The sequence below is a fragment of the Zootoca vivipara genome, chromosome 1 (genome assembly GCF_965207765.1).
Source record: "Zootoca vivipara chromosome 1, rZooViv2.hap1.1, whole genome shotgun sequence".
Taxonomy (NCBI): domain Eukaryota; kingdom Metazoa; phylum Chordata; class Lepidosauria; order Squamata; family Lacertidae; genus Zootoca; species Zootoca vivipara.
Genome location: NC_142582.1, coordinates 5,377,526 through 5,401,864, shown reverse-complemented (window position 1 = coordinate 5,401,864; position 24,339 = coordinate 5,377,526). Strand labels below are relative to the sequence as shown.

Sequence of the window (24,339 nt, the reverse complement as noted above, 5' to 3'; positions counted from 1 at the left end):
ATTAGCACTAATGCTGGCTTTAGTCACCAGGTGCACATTTAATGGACAACACGGGGGGAAATACAGCATCTTAAAAAGCAGAGACATCACCTTGCCGACAAAGGTCTGTATAGTTAAAGCTATGGTTTTCCCAGTAGTGATGTATGGAAGTGAGAGCTGGACCATAAAGAAGGCTGATCGCCGAAGAATTGATGCTTTTGAATTATGGTGCTGGAGGAGACTCTTGAGAGTCCCATGGACTGCAAGAAGATCAAACCTCTCCATTCTGAAGGAAATCAGCCCTGAGTGCTCACTGGAAGGACAGATCCTGAAGCTGAGGCTCCAATACTTTGGCCACCTCATGAGAAGAGAAGACTCCCTGGAAAAGACCCTGATGTTGGGAAAGATTGAGGGCACAAGGAGAAGGGGACAACAGAGGACGAGATGGTAGGACAGTGTCCTCGAAGCTACGAACATGAGTTTGACCAAACTGCGGGAGGCAGTGGAAGACAGGAGTGCCTGGCGTGCTATGGTCCATGGGGTCACGAAGAGTCGGACACGACTAAACGACTAAACAACAACAACAAAGTCCCTTTATGTTCAGTGGGGCTAACCCCCTTGTAAACATGCATTTAAGATTGTAGCCTCAGCCCCAGTGCACAATTACCAAGCTAAAATTTCTCACTGTGAGACACAGCTCACAGTTAGGCAGGGCTAACTGGGCATTTGAAGTGATAGTGTCACAGCTCTGTGACTTTCTCTGTGCAGAAGGTCTCAGTGCAGCTCTTGGCAGCTCCAGCCAAGGCTGGGAAAGGTTCCTGCCTTAAACCGGGACAAAACTGTTGCTAATCAGTGCAGACACTACTAGCAAGATGAACAAATATGCTTCTAAATTTCTGTGCTGGGCTACAGGGCCCCACAGTGGCCCTTGCAGCCCAATCAACCAATGTACTTGTTAGTTTCTCTGTTTGTTGATTTCTATACCATTTTATGCCAACATAGGCTTATAAGCAGCTTACAAAGGATAAAAACCTGTTTCACAGACATTAAAACAGGCATCCCCAAACTTCGGCCCTCCAGATGTTTTGGACTACAATTCCCATCTTCCCCGACCACTGGTCCTGTTAGCTAGGGATCATGGGAGTTGTAGGCCAAAACATCTGGAGGGCCGCAGTTTGGGGATGCCTGCATTAAAATATAAACATCCACAGTTAAAAGACACAATAAAACAAATCAATTAAACCATTATAATATAGTTACAGGTAGGTAGCCGTGTTGGTCTGAGTCGAAACAAAATAAAAAAATTCCTTCAGTAGCACCTTAAAGACCAACTAAGTTTTTATTTTGGTATGAGCTTTCATGTGCATGCACACTTCATCAGATTATAATATAAACATTCAACATTAAAATGCATAATGAAATAATCCCATTAATATGACAAAGCGATTAAAAGAGAGAAACTCAGGTGGAGAGATGAAAGGAATGCCTCAGTCTGATGATCCCAGAAAGGGGGCTGTTCATTAGCTACCATGTCTGGTCACGGTTGCAACACTAAGTTTGAGCATTACAGTTGTGCCACTCAAGTATCCTATTTTAAGACTTTGCGATTGCAGGGGGTCATGACAAATCAAATGAATAATTTCTGCATGCATCTGAAAGCTTGCATTGCCTTTGCTAGAGTATAATGGAATGAGAGTGTTTCAAAGTGGTTTGAGGGACGCAAGGAATAGAGAACTACAGTAAAAAAATGAAGGTTATTTGGAATCTTTATCTGCTATCCTTTAACAATACTTTCCAGGCAAAGCTGTTAAAAGAGCTGCAGTTGGAAGCTGTATGGAAACAATGGTATTAGGATATTTTAGGCAGGAAGATTATGTGATCTGCAAGCAGAACACTAAGGGTACTACTAAGTGTACTACTAAGAAGTTGAACGTTTTAATGTTTAGAATGGGGGAGAGAAGGAGAATGGTTGCGTTCTCGCTGCACCTCAGACCACCAACACCTGATCCTCTCCTGAAACTCATAGTGGGAAGTCTTTTCAATCTACTTTTTAAATGGAAACAACAATAATTGCGGACTAATAATAATAATAATAATAATAATAATAATAATAATAATAATAATAATTTTTATTTATACCCCACCCTCCCAAGTTAGAACCAGGCTCAGGGTGGCTGACATCAATAAAATTACAATAAGAAGTAAAAAAAAAATAGGAACGGCTTAGGGAGCTGGGTATGTTTAGCCTGGAGAAGAGAAGGTTAAGGGGTGATATGATAGCCATGTTCAAATATATAAAAGGATGTCATATAGAAGCGGGTGAAAGGTTGTTTTCTGCTGCTCCAGAGAAGCGGACGCAGAGCAATGGATTCAAGATACAAGAAAGAAGATTCCACCTAAACATTAGGAAGAACTTCCTGACAGTAAGAGCTGTTCGTCAGTGGAATTTGCTACCAAGGAGGGTGGTGGAGTCTCCTTCTTTGGAGGTCTTTAAGCAGAGGCTTGACAGGCATATGTCAAGAATGCTTTGATGGTGTTTCCTGCTTGGCAGGGGGTTGGACTGGATGGCCCTTGTGGTCTCTTCCAACTCTATGATTCTATTATCTTCCTGCTCTTCTGTTCTTTGGGCAACAGCAGTCCTGGGGAGCAGGTGCAACCAAGCCCCTCCCACCTGGCCTAGCCAGATTGGCCAGGATTCAAAAAAGGCCAGTGGTATGAAAGCCTGCCAATCCCCAGCTGCCAGCCTGGAAATTCCCCACCACCAGTCACCTAGGCCCCCGGCATTGCTCCCACAGGAGGGAGCCCACGATGGGTAAGCCACCATTATTCACATTGAAACAATATAGTGATAGAGCTCAAATGATCACAATACTAGGTCATGCTTTAAATTCCAAAATAAGAAACTGTGTGAGTGCACACTTTACAGACTATTCCATAAGAAGCATGGTATGCCTCGTGTTGCAAGCTGACCTGAAAAATTCTATTCATGGTCTTAGAATTGGCCATTTGCAATGTTCTGTTCTAAATAAGCATGCTCTGAGCTCAGCCAGAGAACACTATGTGAATTTACATAGCTGACATAGATTTGATCTGCGCCTCATATAATTCACGCACATGGTCAGAAGCAAACCATGGCTTCCTGCACATGAGCAACATATCACTGGTGCACACTGCTCACTTGTGTCTGAGCTGGGTGGAAGCAAGGGACAGCTCTGGTTTAGCTCTCTGAGAGCACTGCTCTCTTGTTGTGTTTTGGGTATCTTCTTCCTGGGAGCTGTCCTCACTGGCTTAGCTTTATGTGTGGTTTGCTTCTTCCAAGGCACAAGCTGCCAACAAACCAATAACAAACCTTGGATTATGGTCATAGTTTGGTTGGAGAGAAACAAATCACAAGCGCTGGTCCACACATAAAGCTAATCCAGACTACAGTTTGTGTCCTCCCAGCTGAGCAAAGCGGAGAAGCAGGGATGCAGGCAGGGATCAAGGCAGGCACAAATGAGCCACTTGCACCAGCATGCTGCTTGTACGTGTTAAACCATAGTTTATTTCAGATTGTGGCTTACTGCGGTGTGCCAACTAAGACATTTTGAACTCTGCAATATACAAACACTTCCAAGTTTGTTCTCTATTCAGTCCACCAGCGAATCGTTTCATCTAGTTTCTTGCATTCACATTTTGTGCTTGCAATGAAGTTCAATCATTTAAAAAATAAAAACAAATGGTCAAATGGAAGTGCTTTTTAAAATTATTTATTACCTTTGAATATGCTAGTAGTCTCTCCTTCACTGGAGGTATTTAACAAAAGCCTAGATAGCTATCTGTCAGGGATCTGCCATTGTGTCACACACTGTAGAACAGGCACCCCCAAACTGCGGCCCTCCAGATGTTTTGGCTTACAACTCCCATGATCCCTAGCTAACAGGACCAGTGGTCAGGGGAGATGGGAATTATAGTCCAAAACATCTGGAGGGCCGAAGTTTGGGGATGCCTGCATTGAGCTGCAGGTTGCAATAGAATTCTTCTATTCTATGTCATTATTCTACTCTTCCTTCCAAAAATTCAGAGCAGGATACATTACTCTTCTCTCACCTCCACCCTGTGCAACATAGAGCTCATTAACCCCTCTAGGGAATAATGGGGGTTGCAGCAGGGTCCAGCAGAAAAGCCTGTGTGTGTTAAAGGGTGGGTCTAAAAGTAAGGGATATAAGGTAATTGGAGTGTTGCTGGGGTAAAATGCATGTATCAGTTCTTTGATTGACAGGGTGAGTGCTTAAGTCTCAGCGTTTTAGCGTCCAGTTTCATTTTGCTAGGTGATTGAATCTCCCTCCTGCCCACCTCCTCTCCTTGGCAGGTTTAGAGTAACCTTGCTTTGCCCTGTGGGGCCGCCTGTATTCAGGGGCCAGTAGGAATTTTTCCATTTGGCTGATTGGCTGTGGCCATTTGGTTTTTGCCTACTGCTCAGCAAATAGTCACAACTTGTTAGGTTGGCGGTTAGGCTTTGGTTGATAAATTTGGGAGGGGTATTGCATGGAGGTGCATGCCCCTCAGTGATGCTCTTATAGAAGTATTCCGTTAAAGGAATCCTGGGGCTCCGGGGCTCTCGTCCTTACAATACAGAGCACGAGCCTTGGGGAACATTTCTGGTGGAGGGGAGATGGCCTGGACTCAGCTGTCTCCTCCCCCATGGGGTGTTTACTTGACTTCCTACTGTAGGAAAGTCAGAGCTGGTCCTGTCCCACTGTGGGGCAGAAGATTAACCAAAGCCTAAGGCCAACACTCAATTTAAAATTTGTAATTTAAATAATTATGCCAAAATTATGCCAAAAACAAAACCTAAAATGATGTGTCTGTCTGAGTTACTGGGGGGAATTTTCTGGGGGGCCTCGGCACGCAAACACCTCATTTTATCCTCACAACAACCCTGGGAAGAGAGTTAGGATGATAAAGCCTAAGGGACCCTGGGTAACCCAGGGACTTCCCTGGTTGAGTGAGGACTTTATGTTGTGAACCATCTTGAGATCAAAGGATGAAAAGCAATATACAAATTTAATAAATAACAATAATAAGGATTTGAACCGGAGTCTCAAAATCCTAGTCTGACACCCCAACCTGCACTGGGTCTTTATTCCAAATTCCAAATTGAAGCAATGGTTGGTGTAGCTGATTGGCAGAAGCTTTCTGGAGTTAAAGGAAAGGTCATTCCAAGTCCTGAAAGGCAGTGTTTTCAACTGGAGACATCAAAGGCTGACCTCAGACTTAGGCCACATACATTGCAAGGATATATTTTACATTTGCACTATAGTCTTCTATTGCTGGCCATGAGGAAGAGAGAATTTACACGAAGAAGAAGAGGAAGAGGAAGAGGAAGAGGAAGAAGAAGAAGAAGAAGAAGAAGAAGAAGAAGAAGAAGAAGAATCTTTCTTTGCATCAGCCACTAGCCATAAAATAAAATAAAATGTACTGAAGATAGAGGTAGGGCGCTCCAAGCGCTTGGCGCTGCGGTGCGCTCGGCGCGCTCCATGCTGCAGCTGCCAGTTCCGGGCGGCGGGGAGGCAGGCCTCCTTGGCCGGGCCAGGCGGAGGCCACTGGCTCAGGTACTCCGCCCGGCCCGGCAGGGCGCTCCAAGCGCTCTGCGCGCTCCACACTGCAGCCGCCAGTTCCGGGCGGCGGGGAGGCAGGCCTCCTCGGCCAGGCCAGGTGGAGGCCGCTGGCTCAGCTGTTCCGGACAGCCCGGCAAGGCGCTCCAAGCGCTTGGCACTGCGGAGCGCTCGGAATGCTCCACGCTGCAGCTGCCGGTTCTGGGCGGTGGGCGGCAGGCCGCCTTGGCCGGGCCAGGCGGAGGCAAGACCGGTGGCTCGGGCGCTCTGCGCGCTTGCCGCTGCAGCAGCAGGCGGCTCCAGGCACCGAGCTGGCAGGCCTCCTGCTGCTGCCGCAGCCGGTGTTCTGAGTCCCACTGGCTGGCTGGGGCGCTCAGCGGTCTCGCTCCACACGGCATGGAGGTACGTCTTATTTTCGGGGTGTGTCTTATATTCGCAAATCTTTAAAAATCCTGCCATGGCTTACTTTATGACTACGTCTTAAAAAAGGGAAAACACGGTATATCTTATTCTAATTGCCCCTGCACTTATTTGTAGTTTTTCATTCTTTCCTGCCACTGCTGGTGAAAGCTAGAAAACATTTCTTGAAAAGGTTTGACAATTAGATGCTGTTTTCCGTTTGCATGAGACTGACCTTATCAGAGGTCAGGAAATAATTGCCCTTAGGATACACTATCCAATGATCTTGGAATTATTTATGCTATGTTTCACCTTCCTCTGCAAAATTGTTCTATTTGGATATATTCTGACTATGTTTATCATTTCCTCTATGGCATGGCTTGTGGTAACTACTAATGTTCTGTATGGGTGTGTCCTTGGCTTTTTGATACAAAAGGCTATTAATGCTATTAATATATGTTTGACTTTAAAATAGTATTTAGTAGCCTCTTGGGTAACATGGTTGCACCCATAGCAGTTAACTGGTATAATAATATCTGGCAGGCGAACAAGCCCCGATAAGAAGTAATGACTTTCCAGCAGTTTTATGTGTTTATTTACAGAAAGACACATCCAGAGCACGGCTTCCCACCTGCTCGCATTTACAATAGTTGGTCAGTCTGAATTTTTGCCCCTCCCACAGCAGGAAGGATGCCAAACTCCCGCCTTTCCCCTCTTGCCCTTCCGTTGCCATCTGATCTTATCCAGATGCCTAGAACGGGGACTGACAGACTGGCCTGCCCCCCCTCCACTTTCACTCAACACAGACTCAGACCTCTGCTTATCTGCTGATTGCCTAGCAATGCTCTGGTTGCCTTCCAACTCTTCCTCTGCTTGAGAGCTAACAGAGTCTTCCCTGGGAAGGGGGTCGAACTGCCCTTTCTTGACTATGTCAACCAGCTCTCATCTGCAGAGTCCCTTGTTCACTTAGTTTGATTTCTGAGTCTAACTCTTCCCCTGCACTCTGGAGGGCCACGTTCCTGACAACTGGTAACTCAGGCAGGTAGTGGTTCTCAGAATTTAAAGGTTTAGCAATTGGTTTCTCCACTTTTTAAAAGTCAAAATTGAAGATTTCTGGTTTCTAAAATATGTGCAGAGGTCAGCTGTAGCTCTTCCTACATACTCGATATGGCATCCTCTTTTTTTGCACTCAGTGTTTTAGGTTGTATCGCAGAACCTGAAGGTGATGGTAAAGTAGTAAAGTCCATAAAAGGCTATCATTAATATATCAGTATCATCAATACAAAGGGACGCGGGTGGTGCTGTGGGTTAAACCACTGAGCCTAGGGCTTGCCAATCAGAAGGTCAGCGGTACGAATCCCCGTGACGGGGTGAGCTCCCGTTGTTCGGTCCCTGCTTCTGCCAACCTACCGTAGCAGTTTGAAAGCACGTCAAAGTGCAAGTAGATAAATAGGTACCGCTCCGGCGGGAAGGTAAATGGCCTTTCCGTGCACTGATCTGGTTCGCCAGAAGCGGCTTGGTCATACTGGCCACATGACCCGGAAGCTGTACGCTGGCTCCCTCGGCCAATAAAGCGAGATGAGCGCCGCAACCCTAGAGTCATCCATGACTGGACCTAATGGTCAGGGGTCCCTTTACCTTTACCATCAAGACAATCAAGAGCAGCTGCAACATGAGACTACACTCCCCACACTCAAATGTTGGAAGCCTTTCAAAAGGGCAAAGTTTTATAGTATCCTCTCCGAAAAGTATCTCCAAAGCTGCGGAACAGCTATGAACCACTCTGGAGAGGTTGCACAGTCTTAGAACAATCGAGGTAAAAACCGCTTGCTTGGCTCTTGTTCTGTGGGCACATGGTGAAGAGACTGCCCTGTATAATATGAACTAGTGCTGATAGAAAAATAGCTTTTTCCATTACACGTTGGATACAAGTTGGCATCCCCTACTAAAATCTCAGCCAAGCGCATGTTCTTCTCCTGTTTACCCTCACTTCCGTCATACTTTCTGCTCCCAGTTCCCTGCACTGCGAGGCTGACACAATTACAAATGGCCAGAGATGATGGAAATTGCAATACAATAACATCTGGAGGGCCACAGGCTACCAATCCATGCCCTGTTGTGTCCCCTACATCCAAGTGGAGATTGCAAATATCCAATTGTAGATCGCAAGCACCGCAAAGAAAGAACTCATCTACTACTGCAACACTGTAAAGCTCCGTGCTGCTAATTATATAATTAAATACATAAATAGATGCATGAAGCCCATTTCAAGTCAGCGGAAGGCAGCTGCTCTCATAAGAATGGGAGCCTCAGAAATAGCAGGAAAGGTTTCACGATTTTCCAAGCTGAAAGTGACAAGTAGCTTGGGCTCTTGATTATATCCCATCTGCCACCTTTGTTAGGCCATTAAAATGTGTGTTTTTAAATGAAGAAATAAGCAGCATCCTCAAGCTAATGAATGTTAAATTATTAGTATAAACATGCCACCTTTTATTTCTGCCTCCAAAAATGTCTTTTCTCTGTTTTGTTTTCTAACTAAATTGCTATAATTTATCACATTAACTAGAGCTGTGCTTTTTTTGCTGAGACATCTGTGAGGGGGCAGTCTCAGGTAAAAATAAAAAAACAACTGCACGAAATCCTCAGTAACTATTACTACAAAACACACACCCACGCCCACGCCCAAATGGTGAGATTCTGTGGGTTTGCCACCTGCTGGCTCTCATTTCTTCAAGTTTAGCAGCCTCAAATAACATTCCACTCTGTTCTTTATTTAGAAAGCTAAAGTCAAAAGGAACAGCAGAGGGGTCTTTAAAAAAGAAAAGGAAAGGAAAAATAAGCACTAGATAGAAGCTTGAAGTTAAGGGAAAATATTACAGGGAGCCACTATCTCTATGAACATTTACTGTATAGCCAGCAACTCTTTTCTTGTAACTTGAAGCCATTGGTTCAAGTCCTCAACGCCCCGCCCACCAAGCAGGAAAAAACAAGCCTTGTTCCCAGTTCCATATACTGTAACAGCCCTTGAGATATTTGAAGATGGCTATCATATCTCCTATCATTCTCCTCTTTTCCAGGCTAAACATCCTGACTCCCTCAACCATTCCTCATAAGGCTTGGTTTCCAGATGCTTGATCATCTTGTTTGCCCTCCTCTGCATACGTTCCAGCTTGTCAACATCTTTCTTAAATTGTGGTGCCCAGAATTGGACACAGTATTCCAGGTGTGGTCTGACCAAGGCAGAATAGAATGGCTCTATGACTTTCCCTGATCTGGACACTATACTCCGCTATAGAAAAAACTGTAAGTAGCATATGAGCTGTACAGACACTATTACAACAGTTCTTTCATAAACTATCCACAGCTTAACCGAAGAGCAGAATCAGCCTGTGTGTGTGTGTGTGTGTGTGTGTGTGTGTGTGTGAGAGAGAGAGAGAGAGAGAGAGAGAGAGAGAGAGAGAGAGAGAGAGAGAGAAACATTAGTCATCATGATCTTGCAGTTGTCTCTCATTTGCTACCGTAGTTGTTGTTTTTAATTCCTAGTCTGTGTAATCTGGTCATCAATAATGGAATATATCATCAATTGAGCATACAGATGGTAATTTCTGTGGTGCACCAACTATGATCTGCCCTTTTCTATTCATTTTCCCATACTCACTGGCCCGCCCCGGATGTCATCCCTGAGGGTGTGTGTGTGTGACATCGCCACGCCCCCCTGGGACGCTCACTGTGGGGGCTATCCCAGCCCTCAGGTGCACAGCATGTGTCCCACTCCGGGTGCCAGAGCATAGCTGCCAAGTCTCCCATATTCCCCGGGAAATCCCCGTTTTCCCAGCTGTTCCTAGCTGGAAAAAATGGATTTTTTTGGTTTTCCCCCAGTTTATCCTGGCACAGCGGCCATTTTGGAACTCGGCGGAGCATGCTCAGAAGTGACTTTTGATACTGCTCCGCCCAGTTCCAAAATGGCGGCAGTGCTACTTCCGGTCTGCTACTTCCGCCCGGTCCCTTATTTCTCCGACAGCAACTTGGCAGGTATGTGCCAGAGCAGCTAGCTCTGCCTCTGGCCATATTAGCCTTAATCCAGCACTGGAAGTTTGATCATTGATAGCATAGTATCAGGAAAAAGGCCGAAGCTTCATTTCAGGGGAGGGATACGTATTTACTCGGTTTCCCTAATTAAATATGTGTTGGAGGGTATTGCTTTAGTTCGTTACTATGTTTAGTTTGTTACTATGTCATTTTTTTTGACAGAATTACAAGCCTGGTAGATGAAGGGAATGCTGTGGATGTATCCTATCTTGATTTCAGCAAGGCCTTTGACAAGGTGCCCCATGATATTCTTGTAAAGAAGCTGGTAAAATGTGGGCTAGACAATGCTACCATTCAGTGGATTTGTAACTCGCTGACTGACCGAACCCAAAGGGTGCTTATCAATGGCTCCTCCTCATCCTGGAGAGTAGTGACTAGTGGGGTGCCACAGGGTTCTGTCTTGGGCCCAGTCTTATTCAACATCTTTATCAATGACTTAGATAGTGGGCTTGAGGGCATCCTGGTCAAGTTTGCAGACGACACCAAATTGGGAGGGGTGGCTAATACCCCAGAGGACAGGATCACACTTCAAAATGACCTTAACAGATTAGACAACTGGGACAAAGAAAACAAGTTCCATTTATCAGCTTAGAGTAGTGAAACTGTCTGAGTGGCAAAGCTGACTAGGACTGCTGGTCATTGTCACAAGGTAAATTACTCAATTAGCTATGCAGAAAGTATTTCATGTTGCATAGAGCAAAGTTTCGAAGTTGCTCTAGTAATTACAGAGCAGAGCTATATGTGTTACTCATCCTAGGCACTACACAAAAGGCGCTGCCAACAGCTACACCAAAACAGACACACATCTGTTCCAGGGATCTATTGCATTCCTCCAAAGGCTAACATTGTCTTTTACAGAGTACAAATTAGAGCCCTATGGGAATTTGCAAAATCAATCTGACTAAAGGCCACAGCAGGATACCTGCACACAAACACTCTGTGTACCACTGGCAATATAGCTCTACATCACCACCTAAAAATCGCTGTAGAGCTGTCATCTGTACACAGCCTCAATCTGTCATTGCAAAACCAAATGTCAGCTTGCATGTATTTTTAAAGTAGCAGAGATGTCACTTACCCGTAAGAAGGAGAGATCTCGGTTATGTTCAATGCTGGTGATTTCTAGGTTACCCATAACTACCTCGCAGTTCTCATAGTACTTTCGCAATGCACGATACTGTTGCTCAAGATCAGACAAAGAGCTTAGCTTGTTCTCCGTGCCAGCACAAACTGGAAAAAAAAGATGAGAGGGAAGAAAGAATTAGAATGAATGCAAATATACAACTGTAGCAAAATATACAAGAGCAAGGTTTCTGTACATGATGCTTAATTCCATTAGACCATGCCTCTTTACTCCATGTATTATGCTTGAAGCAAAATGGTAATACTGTACATACAAAATTAAGCCACGATCCAGTGAATTCATTTGAGCAAAATGTACAAAATGTTTCATGCCCACAGGGTGTTTTCTCACTCTCCTGACTATCGGCCATTTAGCCACCCTCTTCCACATTCAAATATGCTTTTGAAACATCCACAAGATTTGCGACAACAGAACACATGGGCTGGATACAGGTGGGATTCCAAACAGAAAATGAGAAAAGCTCCATTGCGTTCAGTGATCTGCATATGTGCAACTCTGCATTGAAGTTAATATTCACAATGGGATTTCAAGCATGTGTATGCCGCAATTCAAGAGTGGTGTATATTGAAATGGGATCCAAAGATCGGTAGTGATGCCTGAAAATATATCAGTGGGGCAGCCAGTGGAAACCCAGTACAAACTCAAATGTACAGTGGCTGATGAGTGTGGTGGCCAATCCCAACTATGGAGAAATGCTTATAAACTGAGCTAGTTTATGGTCATACACTGACATAACCTTTGCAGCATCTTAACAACCACTCAAGAATCCAAGGAATGCCAAAGGCAATGAAATAAATTTTGATGTCATCAGAATTCACTAAAGGTTTGTTTTAAACAGCCACTATAACTTAAATGTGAAGGGCCTAAGTAGGTCCAAGTACAGTACACTGCAGGAGAAGGGGGTGTTCGGATATTACCAAATGATAAGAAAAGGCTTCTTTTGGTAGAAGGCTTAGCCAAAGCATGTGTGGGGCATAGAAATACAAGTAGTTTTAGAATGCCAAGCAAAAGAAGCTGGGTTTCAGTTATTTTGCACCTGAATAAAACAATCAAATGTATGTGCCTTCTGTGCTCTTCTGTTCTGATTTGTTTTAATGGAGCATAGAGATGGAGTCCAGGGCAAGAACTGCAAGTGCCTCCTTAGTGCTTCACAATAAACCAAGGCTTGCTGAAACCAAACAGTGATGCAGAACAATGAAGGACCAACATGTACAGTTATCTCTTGAAAGCTTTTGTGGGATTACCAGTTTCATGTAACAAACATGCTTAAGTATAATTACTGCATGAAGGGGTTAATGTAATAGAGGAAGTGGTTCTGCCTGACTTCTCTAAGACACTCCCCTTCACCTTGGGAGGAAAGTAATCAAGCCTATTGTTCCCTTTTAGTCTACCTGAGAAGCTTAGCATGCAAAGATGTCTCTTAGTTGGTTGTTCCAAGCTCAGACCTCATGGCTCTTACAAGCCATTATTGCAGGCACCCCCAAACTTCGGCCCTCCAGATGTTTTGGACTATAATTCCCATCTTCCCCGACCACTGGTCCTGTTAGCTAAGGATCATGGGAGTTGTAGGCCAAAACACCTGGAGGGCCGCAGCTTGGGGATGCCCGCATTATTGTGTTCCTATGCCAATAATTTAGGAACTCTCACCACTGTAACTAAGCCAGGTTGTACTGCCTGTGCCTTCTGAATGCTGTATGGAAAAGCACCTGAACCTGACCTTTGGAGAGTAAGTAAACCAAACGTGTGGTCTTTTCTATGCTATGGGAAGAGGGAAGAATGGGAACTCACAAAGCCATATTTTAAAGGTCTAACAGCCTATGTTTCCATGCTTTACTTTGCTGCATATTTTTTAAAATTAATATAAAATAATAATAATAATAATAATAATAATAATAATAATAATTTATTATTTACACCCTGCCCATCTGGTTTGGTTTCCCCAGCCACTCTGGGTGGCTCCCAACAGAATCTTTGCTGGGGTTCTCTCACCAGAGAATACTTGCCCCAAATCTGGATCTTGGCATCTAGGAATTCTCTTTTCTATATACCTATTTTTTCCTTGCCACCAACAGCTTTTAGAATTATATTATCAATAGTAGCAACAGTATGAACCTCTTCCCTTCACTTTGCCAGCAAGCACCCCTCTACTAACTTATTTTTTTTTAAAAAAAGAATTTTGAATTATTATTTTTACTGGCATATTCTTGCACTGCCAATCAAGAATTTTATCGGAGAGAAGAGGAGGCGGTAGCAGTAGCAGTGTGGGCTACCCAAGTCATAGTGCTAGCTGCCCAAGAGAAGCCACCTGTTGCTGCAGGTCAGGTCTTGCTGCCCAGCTCATGTCAGGTGTAAGCTGAGCCCAACCCCAGTAATTGACAGTTTATGTTCCTGGCGAGTCAGGAGCCGTGTGTTGAGGTTGGGAAGTCAGCAAACAGTTATTTGATTTTGCAAAGATCTCGTTGACAATATGGATGCCCTGCCCCTACAAACACACATGACCAGATCACACAGGCATAAGAGACTCATAAAGAAATTGATGTAATTTGCAGGCAGAAGAGCATTTCCAGGGGCAAGGGAACTTGGTTCAAAATATATCCACATCTTGTGAGATGGGCAAATATGTATTGCAAGCCAGATTTATTTATTTTTTGTAGCCGAAGGACAGAGAGAGTGCAAAAGAACCCTTTCCCGCAGGTCCAGTCCCCAGTTGTGGAAAAAGAAACTGCATTCAAATGTAAAGGTTGGAAAAAACCTATGTCATATGAACAACCACCCAGATTCTGCAGCCTTAGGATGCACAGCTTCAGGAAGGGGGAAGTAGTACGGTTTCTTTCCTGATTTTATGGCAGATGTAGTATCAACATCCAAAAAAAAACACAAGATCATGGCCACTGGTCCCATCACCTCCTGGCAAATAGAAGGGGAAGAAATGGAGGCAGTGAGAGATTTTACCTTCTTGGCTCCTTGATCACTGTAGATGGTGACAGCAGTCACAAAATTAAAAGACGCCTGCTTCTTGGGAGAAAAGCAATGACAAACCTAGATAGCATCTTAAAAAGCAGGGACATCACCTTGCCGACAAAGTTAAAGCTATGGTTTTCCCAGTAGTGATGTATGGAAGTGAGAGCTAGACCATAAAGAAGGCTGATCGCTGAAGAATTGATGCTTTTGAATTATGGTGCTGGAGGAGACTCTTGAGAGTCCCATGGACTGCAAGAAGATCAAACCTATCCATTCTTAAGGAAATCAGCCCTGAGTGCTCACTGGAAGGACAGATCCTGAAGCTGAGGCTCCAACACTTTGGCCACCTCATGAGAAGAGAAGACTCCCTGGAAAAGACCCTGATGTTGGGAAAGATTGAGGGCACTAGGAGAAGGGGACGACAGAGGATGAGATGGTTGGACAGTGTTCTCGAAGCTACCAACATGAGTCTGACCAAACTGTGGGAGGCAGTGGAAAACAGGAGAGCCTGGTGTGCTCTGGTCCATGGGGTCACGAAGAGTCAGACATGACTAAATGACTAAACAACAACAAAGTATCCAAAAGGGGCATACAACTTCTACACTACAGAAATCTCTCCATGCAAATTTCTTCTTGGATTTTACTCACTTATAAGTGAACAGCTGAACATTCTGGCAGCTCCAGCAATCTGGATTACTGGCCACCACTGCATAGTGAAATAGTACTCACAGCAGCTACCATAAGTGCTCTGAATATACAGTATGTTGGCTCAGCACCATATTGCTTACAAACATTCTATCCAGAAAAGATAAAACTCCATGCCTGGTCCAAAGAGGATTCTCCAGGAATTCATTCATAAATCTCTTACCTTTGAGAAATATGAGCCAGCATGATATTTTGGTCTATTTCTATCTTATGCTAAATAAACAGCTATTTGAATTCTCCATCCACCCCATCCCAAATATTTTACCCCCAAAGAGCAAAGACTAGAGGCCAGATTGGTTTGATTTCAGGAAGGATTTTAAATTTAGGAAAACAAGCATAGATACACCTGGCAGCAAAAGTGCAATAAGATGTATTTCGGGAAGAACATTTTCTGTCTGTATCCTTTGGATACATTGGAGTAAAATACCAAAAGATGAGCAGAGCATTGTGGGAGAATTTTTTTCAGTTTAGTGACAACCTTTCTGACGAGAGCCTAGGAAATAAGTTTCAGGTTTACAAGAGTTTCTGAAGTCTGAGATGGAGCGGAAGTATATTATGCAAATCTGCAGACAGAAGATTTGGCAGGGGGTTGGACTGGATGGCCCTTGTGGTCTCTTCCAACTCTATGATTCTAAGAAACTGGCACAATTGTTTCTTTGAAAAAGAAACCTGCAAGACATAGCTAACGATGTGAAAATGACCCCTGTGGTGCTGGAGAAGCGCAGGCCCTATTTATAATTACAAAGGAGTGCCGCCTTAAAGTGAGAATAGTGCCAGAATCCCTACTGGAGGTCAGGATCAGTAAGGTTCTCTACAAGAGTGCAATTGTAAGTTTCATAAAACATTTTTGTTTGGCATGTTTAGATATATTATGGTGTTATAGGAAAGTGCCTTGCTACTCTTTCAAGATCTTTCAAGATCTTGCTACTCTTTCAAGATCTGAAGAAGTGTGCATGCACACGAAAGCTCATACCAAAATAAAAACTTAGTTGGTCTTTAAGGTGCTACTGAAGGAATTTTTTTATTTTACTTCGACCCAGACCAACACGGCTACCTACCCGTAACAAGATCTGAGTAGAGAGACCAAAGATCTTCCTGTTCTGGAGAGAAAAAAGAAAAAAAATGGGATGTGGTGTAAAGGTAAAGGGACCCCTGACCGTTAGGTCCAGTCGCGGACGACTCTGGGGTTGCAGCGCTCATCTCGGTTTATTGGCCGAGGGAGCCAGTGAACAGCTTCCGGGTCATGTGGCCAGCATGACTAAGCTGCTTCTGGCGAACCAGAGCAGCACATGGAAACAGGCCCGGCTCTAGGGGGGTAGTCTCGGTGGTGCGGCAAAGCCGCGCGGAAGCCCGGCTCTAGGGGGGTAGTCTCGGTGGTGCGGCAAAGCCGCGCGGAAGCCACACTGTGCGCTGCGCCCGCCCACTAGGGCGGGGGCGCCAAAGATATCTCTGCACCACGACGCCAGGACGCCCGGCCGGCTTGAGACAGCCCTGCATGGAAACGCCATTTACCTTCCCGCTGGAGCGGTACCTATTTATCTACTTGCACTTTGATGGGCTTTCAAACTGCTAGGTTGGCAGGAGCAGGGACCGAGCAACGGGAGCTCACCCCGTCACGGGGATTCAAACTGCTGACCTTCTGATCGGCAAGCCCTAGTCTCTGTGGTTTAGACCACAGTGCCACCCGCGTAGCAGAGTATAAAAAGCCGGACAGAAACTACTAGAGCCCCAGAGATGGTTCAATCATGCTAATGCAGAGGGCTGCCATAGAGGAGTGGCATTAAGTGACAGTCAGGAAGCCCCCCAGCCATAAACTCACACAACTGCCTAATTTCTCATCAGACTACAATAATAATACCAGCCCACCTTACAGTACAGTTGCAAGAATTAGTGCACTGAAGCAATAAAATATATTATACCACGACAACCTGCCAGGGTAAGTGTGTTTATATATATATGGGGGTGGAGGGTGGAGAAGAATAAGAATAAGAGCAAAAGAAGAAATGGCTGGGGGAGAATTTTTCAAAAATTAGCGTGAAGTTTTCTATTATATAGAGTAGATTTTTTAAAACTGCAATCTGACTTTGTACTGTCCGTTCTCTCACCACGTTTTTCCACATATGTATCAACATGAGATAAAGGCACATGAATTGTGTTGGACATGTATAAATTGTTATACAATTGCCAAGTATCAATACACAGAGCCTTCTGCCTGCTTAGCAAAGAAATTAGGAGTCATATAGACCTGTACATATTTTTAGCAACCATCCCAATGCATGACAACAAGCAGAAAAACACTGATGCTATACATAGAATGATTTTGGCAAACTATGGCTAGACCAAAATATGTTTAATTATCAGAAAGTGAAATGACAGGTGTTGAAGTTTGAACACATGACATCGACAAACTTTTGAAATCTAAATGCAAGTTTTCCCCATAAAAATATCAGCACTGACACATATCTAAAGGTAAAGGGACCCCTGACCATTAGGTCCAGTCGCAGACGATTCTGGGTTTGTGGCACTCATCTCACTTTACTGGCCAAGGGAGCCGGCGTACAGCTTCTGGGTCATGTGGCCAGCATGACTAAGCCACTTCTGGCGAACCAGAGCAGCGCATGGAAACACCGTTTACCTTCCCGCCAGAGTGGTATCTATTTATCTACTTGCACTTTGACATGCTTTCAAACTGCTAGGTTTGCAGGAGCTGGGACCAAGCAACGGGAGCTCACCCAGTTGCGGGGATTCGAACCGCCAGCCTTCTGATCAGCAAGCCCTAGGCTCAGTGGTTTAACCCACATCGCCACCCGTGCCCCCTGACACATATCTACTCAGAATTAAATATTCAACCCCAAATGTTGACACCTGCAATGAAAATACTAGGATGGTTACAGGCTAAGCTAATCATACTGTAATGACTACCTTCAATTTATTTGTATTTATGTTCTTAAATTTATAACACACTTTTCTTCCACCCACTCTGAGCTAATTTTGGGTGCACATGGGGGGAAAGGATGTTGTATAAGTGGAATTCCCTGAACAGGACTTCTGCTGATGGGACTTATTAACATCCAACACCAACGGAAATTCTGACAAAGCAGACATTAAACAGAAATATATATTAACCTGCTACTGTTTTCAAAAACCAAGGCTGGTGTGTGGCCTCTAACTATTTTAGCCATGCAATTTTTGCTTTATTGATGGTGCTGGAGGAGCTGCGTGACCACACATTGCATCTTCCCCATTCTGCTCCTGCTTTAATGAGGTTAACTGTTTAAATGACAGATTAATAAATACAAAGAGTTCAATGGCATATTTTTTCATCACATCGTAGAACATGCATTCTGAAATGTACTATATGTGATGGACCAAACAAGAAACATAGACAGAGCTACATTCTACAACTGCTTACAGAAATACGTAGTCAGTGGGCAGTTATCCCTTGATTAATTCCATTTAAACATTTAAATAATTGCCAATAGTTTCAGGAGCACATTTTTGATAAGCCAAGGCTGAGTGTTTTATTTTTAATTAACTTTACTTAATGCAACACCATGCACTTTTGTGCATCTCTCCTAATCAAAACTGCAGCTTACTTTTTAAATTGCTGGAGCTGTTTGTGTACGAGAGTGTCATTTTACTTTTTTAAAAAAGGGAAAGGGAAGGGGGGGGAGCTTGTTAAACAGGGGCTCCGGAAAAGATTACCAGCTGTGCCTCTCTACACGAGGCCTTGCCTGAGTAGAGCACGACTTTCATTTGCCAATCGATTTGCCAATCAGGCGGGACATACACAAGGCATTGCTCACAAGATCAGGCCCATTGATTTCAGAAGTCCATTTATGAAAAGAGAACTGAAAATTCACTTTCCCATGTCAGCCTAACGACATGGAGCACCCTTTTGAACACAACTGCAATGTGTTTGTAAGCTTTTTCTTATAAGGCTTTATCAACCTAAATTGTTTGGCTGATACAAGTAAAAACATTGCTCCGTAGTCTTGAAAGAATGTCTTAAAACCACACATTGCTAGCCTAAATGCCTCTATTCTGAAGCCTCACAAATGGCCTTTTAAGAACGATGCCAAGGGGCCAGAATGTGCACCATCACTAATCTTGCTGTAACCACTTGTAACCTTAAAAGGGTTGTTCTGAAGTAGCAGCAACCCTGAAAGCAGGAAATTAACTTAATGCTAGTCAGGAGTTCAAACGGGCCATTAAACAAATGAGGCATCTGTCCCCAGCATCAGGTCCCTTGGAAAAGGCCAAAGAAATCATCTTGAGGTTGCCTAACAGTTCCAGAAGGACTAAGTTGCCTCCATTTCTAAGCCCCTGCAAAGGGTCCACAAGGTCCCATTATCTCAGACCAGTCCTGTTGCATCTGTTTCATTTCAGCCCTCAGTCTGAATCAGGTGCTTTAAACGTGGCTGCTTACTTTTCAGCTCGTGAAAATTGTCTGCTAATATGCGCAGTTAATATGTGCTGGTTCAAAACCCATATAGCATGCCACTGTGGCAATTTGCACAATCAGGGAGAGATTCCAGAACTCCCCTGATTACAGAAGATGCTACAGTATTCCACTCCATCAGCTCACATATTATTATGCTCCAACTAGCAGATCGCCTGCATTAGCTGCAGAGATGATACATAATGGCCACGTTTAGCATGTGAATCTGTGCTAAGTGACTGTGTAAAATATAAAAAAATAAACCAAAAGACCATTATGCAAAATGCAGCTGAAACAGATTTGCCACAGAAGACCATGCTTGCTTTACCACCTCACTGCCTTCTCCCTGGACTATGCCTGCTACTTCTACGAAAAACTTTGAAATCTTGACAAGACACTCTCCCATGACTTTGCAGGAAAGCAACACAGTTTGTTACTTTCCCTTTCGTTCTGCAACAGTTATTGCAAGACCCATATTCTGCTTTTCTCATGGTTTTGTTCCCCAAGTTCTTTCCTGATTTTACAGATGTCCTAACATTCCAGAAGGGTCCTGTAGTGATTTTACTTTTTTGAGATTGCAATGTTACATTACCAGAAGCAACCAGCCTACAAACCAGCAAGCAATGGATGCTAACACAATTAGCAAGTGAAGCACATTACCAGATACCAGTCAGTGGGAAAAACTGCAGCTGAGTGCTATTGCCCTCATGACTTGGTAGTGGGTGGGTGGAAAACAGGAGGCTTAACCAGGTAGATATAACCAGCTAGATATGCCTTTGGTCTGATTCTGCAGGGCGTTTTTATATACTTATGCAATACTGCTAAGCACCTGGCAGAAGACATGATGGTGATGTTGAATGCTGACAAAAATTGCTATCGCTGAATGTGGTACCAAATGCTTTCAAAGTTCCGTACTGGGGTTTACAGTGTGCTACATAATATAAGTATTTCTTCAAAGCTATAAATAATTTTGGGTAAAGGGACCCCTGACCATTAGGTCCAGTTGTGACCGACTCTGGGGTTGCACGCTCATCTCGCATTATTGGCCGAGGGAGCCGGCGTACAGCTTCCAGGTCATGTGGCCAGCATGACTAAGCCGCTTCTGGCGAACCAGAGCAGCACATGGAAACGCCGTTTACCTTCCCGCTGTAGCGGTTCCTATTTATCTACTTGCATTTTGATGTGCTTTCGAACTACTAGGTTGGCAGGAGCTGGGACCAAGCAACGGGAACTCAACCCGTCACAGGGATTCGAACCGCCGACCTTCTGATCAGCAAGCCCTAGGCTCAGTGGTTTAACCACAGCACCACCTGGGTTACATCTTAGTGAAGAACAAATTCTTCAGAAATATTGTCTATGCCATCTCTTAGTTTGTGAACATTTTTAAGGACACTGTACAATGAGTGCCATTTGCTCTGTAGTTGGAAGTGAAGCAAATATGTTAGATTTGACCATTAAGGACATGAAAAACATATTTCTTCCTTGATCACCAATTATTATTTTGTGTTATGGCGCATCTGTAAAGGTGTTCCTATGTTTAAATACTGCACTACTGTGAAAATATGCTGGAGGGTCTACATCAGGCACACAAGTAGCTACAAGCTCTCCGGGCTTTGCCAAAACCATCTTTCTAACTTAGACTGGGAATAAATTAGCTGCCGTTCCATCTCAATTTCTAACAGCCTTTTCCTTATTTTGTTCTAGCATTGTTTCGCCTTGAGCTTAAGTCCTTAACTCTAACATAGGTACCGGACTTGACAAGCAATTAGAGCAAGCAATTTCCACTCGTCAAACCTTGCTAGATTTGTCATCTGCCATCTGCATGATCATCTGGCTCTCCTCGCGGCCTTGCTGTGAATCTGGATCTACTGGCGTAGGAATAATAATAATTAAAAAATGGCACAAGACACCATTCTGGTGGGGAGAAAGTGACACAGTGGAGGAAGCTGATGTGAGAGTTATTTGCATGTTTTTAAATTTGTATTTCTTGATGTTTTATTATTGGGTGTGTGTGTGTGTTTAGGAGCACTGCAGCTCCACCGCTGATATGAATGTATGAAGCTACTGTCCAATTCTAGATATGTTTACTCACATATAAGTCCCTTTATGTTCAGTGGGGCTAACCCCCTTGTAAACATGCATTTAAGATTGTAGCCTCAGCCTCAGTGCACAATTACCAAGCTAAAATTTCTCACTGTGAGACACAGCTCACAGTTAGGCAGGGCTAACTGGGCATTTGAAGTGGAGAATTCTCATAACCTAAGTGACAATCAGACACCTAGGGGCCGCCCATACTTTGGATTATGAGGATTGTGAACCACTTTCACTTACTTTAATTCACCCTTGTCCCTGTGGCGTTCTCCTCCAACTACTGCTGTTTCCACTCCCTGGCCTGAATCCAGAGATTTCCTGTGCTTTGCGAATCCAAACAGGAGAGGTGAATCACAGATGTAGGAGGATTGTTAAAACTGATTTATAGATTAGTTTATGGGTGTTTAGTATAACTATGTTGATTTTTTTAAAAAAAACTGTATTCAGTGCAATTCAGTGAAAAGGTGGAATAGCAATTCTAAAACAAATTAATATCCCAAACTTTATGCCCATGGCACAAATACAAACTGAAATATGAAACAACATATAGCCTTGCAAAGATGCAAATGACAACTCTTTGGCTTTCTTATGTCATGGTTCTTTCAGAAATGCATTATGCAGTTAAATTTAATTGAGAGCCAATCATAGAGTTGGAAGGGACCTATGGGTCATCTAGCCCAACTCCCATCCAATTTGAAACCATAGTGGTCCCTGCTTAGCATTGTAAATGTGCTAACAATTTTACTGCTGCACCGTTAGGAGGCAAATCTATATTCTGCAAATCACAGTAGTGTGCAAGTGGGAATCCCCAGGTAAAAACTCCTTGCATATAGAAAACTACAATGTCAGGGAGAAGTATATGCTATAAACATTCTCCCCAGTAACTGTTTGTGTGTGTGTGTGTGTGTGTGTGTGTGTGTGTGTGTGTGTGTTTTGATTTTTTATTTAATCATTTGACAGTCCCCCTGCTACCCTTGCAGCAGCCTGAATTAATAAGAGCATTAACAAAGCTTGAGAGAGAAGATGCCATTGTGCAGATTTCACCACCGCCCTCTGAATAAAAATTGTCAGTCACAGATCTAGAAGCTAGATTGCAAAAGCACCACCACTAAACATGCTTTGATGTGCAAATAGACAGAGCTACATATATAAGCAAATATATATTTAACAAGATACTCTGTGTAGGATTATTCCCCCACCCCACCCCCCACTGTAAGCATTAGCTATAAAATTCCTATTGTTCTTACATGTTTCTTCAGAAGGCATTCCAATGTACAGAAGTTGGAAGCAACAATTTATTCTAATGAGAGAGAGAGATTCCTCACTGGGCTTAGCTGTATTTTAGAAAATGTTTCTGAGAAGCTGTAGCATTGGGGTCATACATGGTATTGCTGTAAGCAGCAGCGTAGCATGAGTTGCCAGCATTCAGAGGGGGGGGGGTCAGCTAGCCAATGCAGCCCTTGGCAGGTGAATCCCCCTGACATCCACAGAAAGGAGGGCTGGGCTGGGCTGGGCTGGGCTGAGGTTGTCCCTTGCCCCCTCCCTCCATCTGCACCCGCTCACTGTGGGACTCAGGTGTTCTGCCCCCTTTGCCAGGATGGGGCAGGGATCCCCGTGGAAGCCGGAGCCTGTCCAGGGCCATCCCCCCTGACACCCCCCCCCCAGTTACATCACTGGGTGTAAGAACTGCTCAAGTTCATCCAACTTGAAGTTGAACATGCTAATTTATTGACCCCAAACCCAGCAATGTTACACTTGTTTAAAATCTGATGTCCTGCTTAAAAACAACACCACGAATCTGGAGCAGCTTACAGCCTCTTGTCAATAACACTTGCTTAACAGTAACTTGCATAGCTATGATCTATCCCAGGCTTCCTCAAACTCGGCCCTCCAGATGTTTTTTGGCCTACAACTCCCATGATCCCTAGCTAGCAGGACCAGTGGTCAGGGGTGATGGGAATTGTAGTCTCAAAACATCTGTAGGGCCAAGTTTGAGGAAGCCTGGACCAAAGGATCTTTCTAGATCAAAAACACTGCACAACCACTGTTACCCTAAAAGGCATTCAGGTGTATTGGAAGCCTTTTGAAACAAGAATGGTTTGATTACTCTGGAATGGTAAAAGGATTAGCCACCTGTGGATAAGAATGACCAAAAACCATACAACAGCCTGGTTTGGGGTTGACTTTTGGCCACTTGCCTGAAAAGTAAGAGGCAAGGCTGTTTGTCCATCCAAGCCTTTTAAAAGAGAAGCATCAGCTATGCACCTCAAGAAATAGGCAACTAGATTGATTGGACTAGCCCCAAACCACTGGGATGATCTTTTGAATCGACTAGATCGGGCACCCCCAAACTCAGCCCTCCAGGTGTTTTGAGACTACAACTCCCATCATCCTAGTTAACAGGACTACTGGTCAGGGATGATGGGAACTGTAGTCTCAAAACATCTGGAGGGCCAAGTTTGGGGACTAGATGAAGCTGCTATCCTCTGCTCCTGGGCTGCCCAGCAAGTGAAGAGGGTGAGCAGTTATAGAAGAGAATGGAAGTGCTTCTGTACCTTTATTTTTTGTGTAAAGGTGGGAATTTCAGAATACAGATTCATTCATCCGTGCATCTGCATAGCTAAAACTCAATGCATCTGTTAAAGATACAGCTGCCCTGTATTTCTTTGTTCTTGGTTACGCTAAAATGCATGGCCAAGCCTGCATTTGAACGCAGGTTTCCTAAGCCTGTTGCCAACACTTTGCCAACTGGTCCAAATGTTTTTCACAATATTTCCACCATTTCTGTATATACTTTCGTCTCATAACAATGATTTCTCCTCTAAAGAGCATTCATTAGCATTTACAGTTACTCCTCTGAGTTTACTGAACGAAGCCGTAACTCAGAAGCTTGATGTCAATTGCTATTTCACATGTGCAGTGACAAAAAAATA

At 44.0% G+C, this 24,339-nt stretch overlaps 1 protein-coding gene across 6 annotated transcripts in view; it reads right to left on the bottom strand.

Moving 5' to 3' along the window:
* Positions 1-24,339, bottom strand: part of ERBB4 (erb-b2 receptor tyrosine kinase 4) — an 801,677-nt gene that overhangs the window by 467,899 nt on the left and 309,439 nt on the right. For all 6 annotated transcript variants that reach the window (XM_088667872.1, XM_060282295.2, XM_060282293.2 and 3 more), the window contains exon 2: positions 11,143-11,294. In XM_088667872.1, the coding sequence (XP_088523998.1) occupies positions 11,143-11,294 (152 nt within the window). The remainder of the gene's footprint in view (positions 1-11,142; positions 11,295-24,339) is intronic.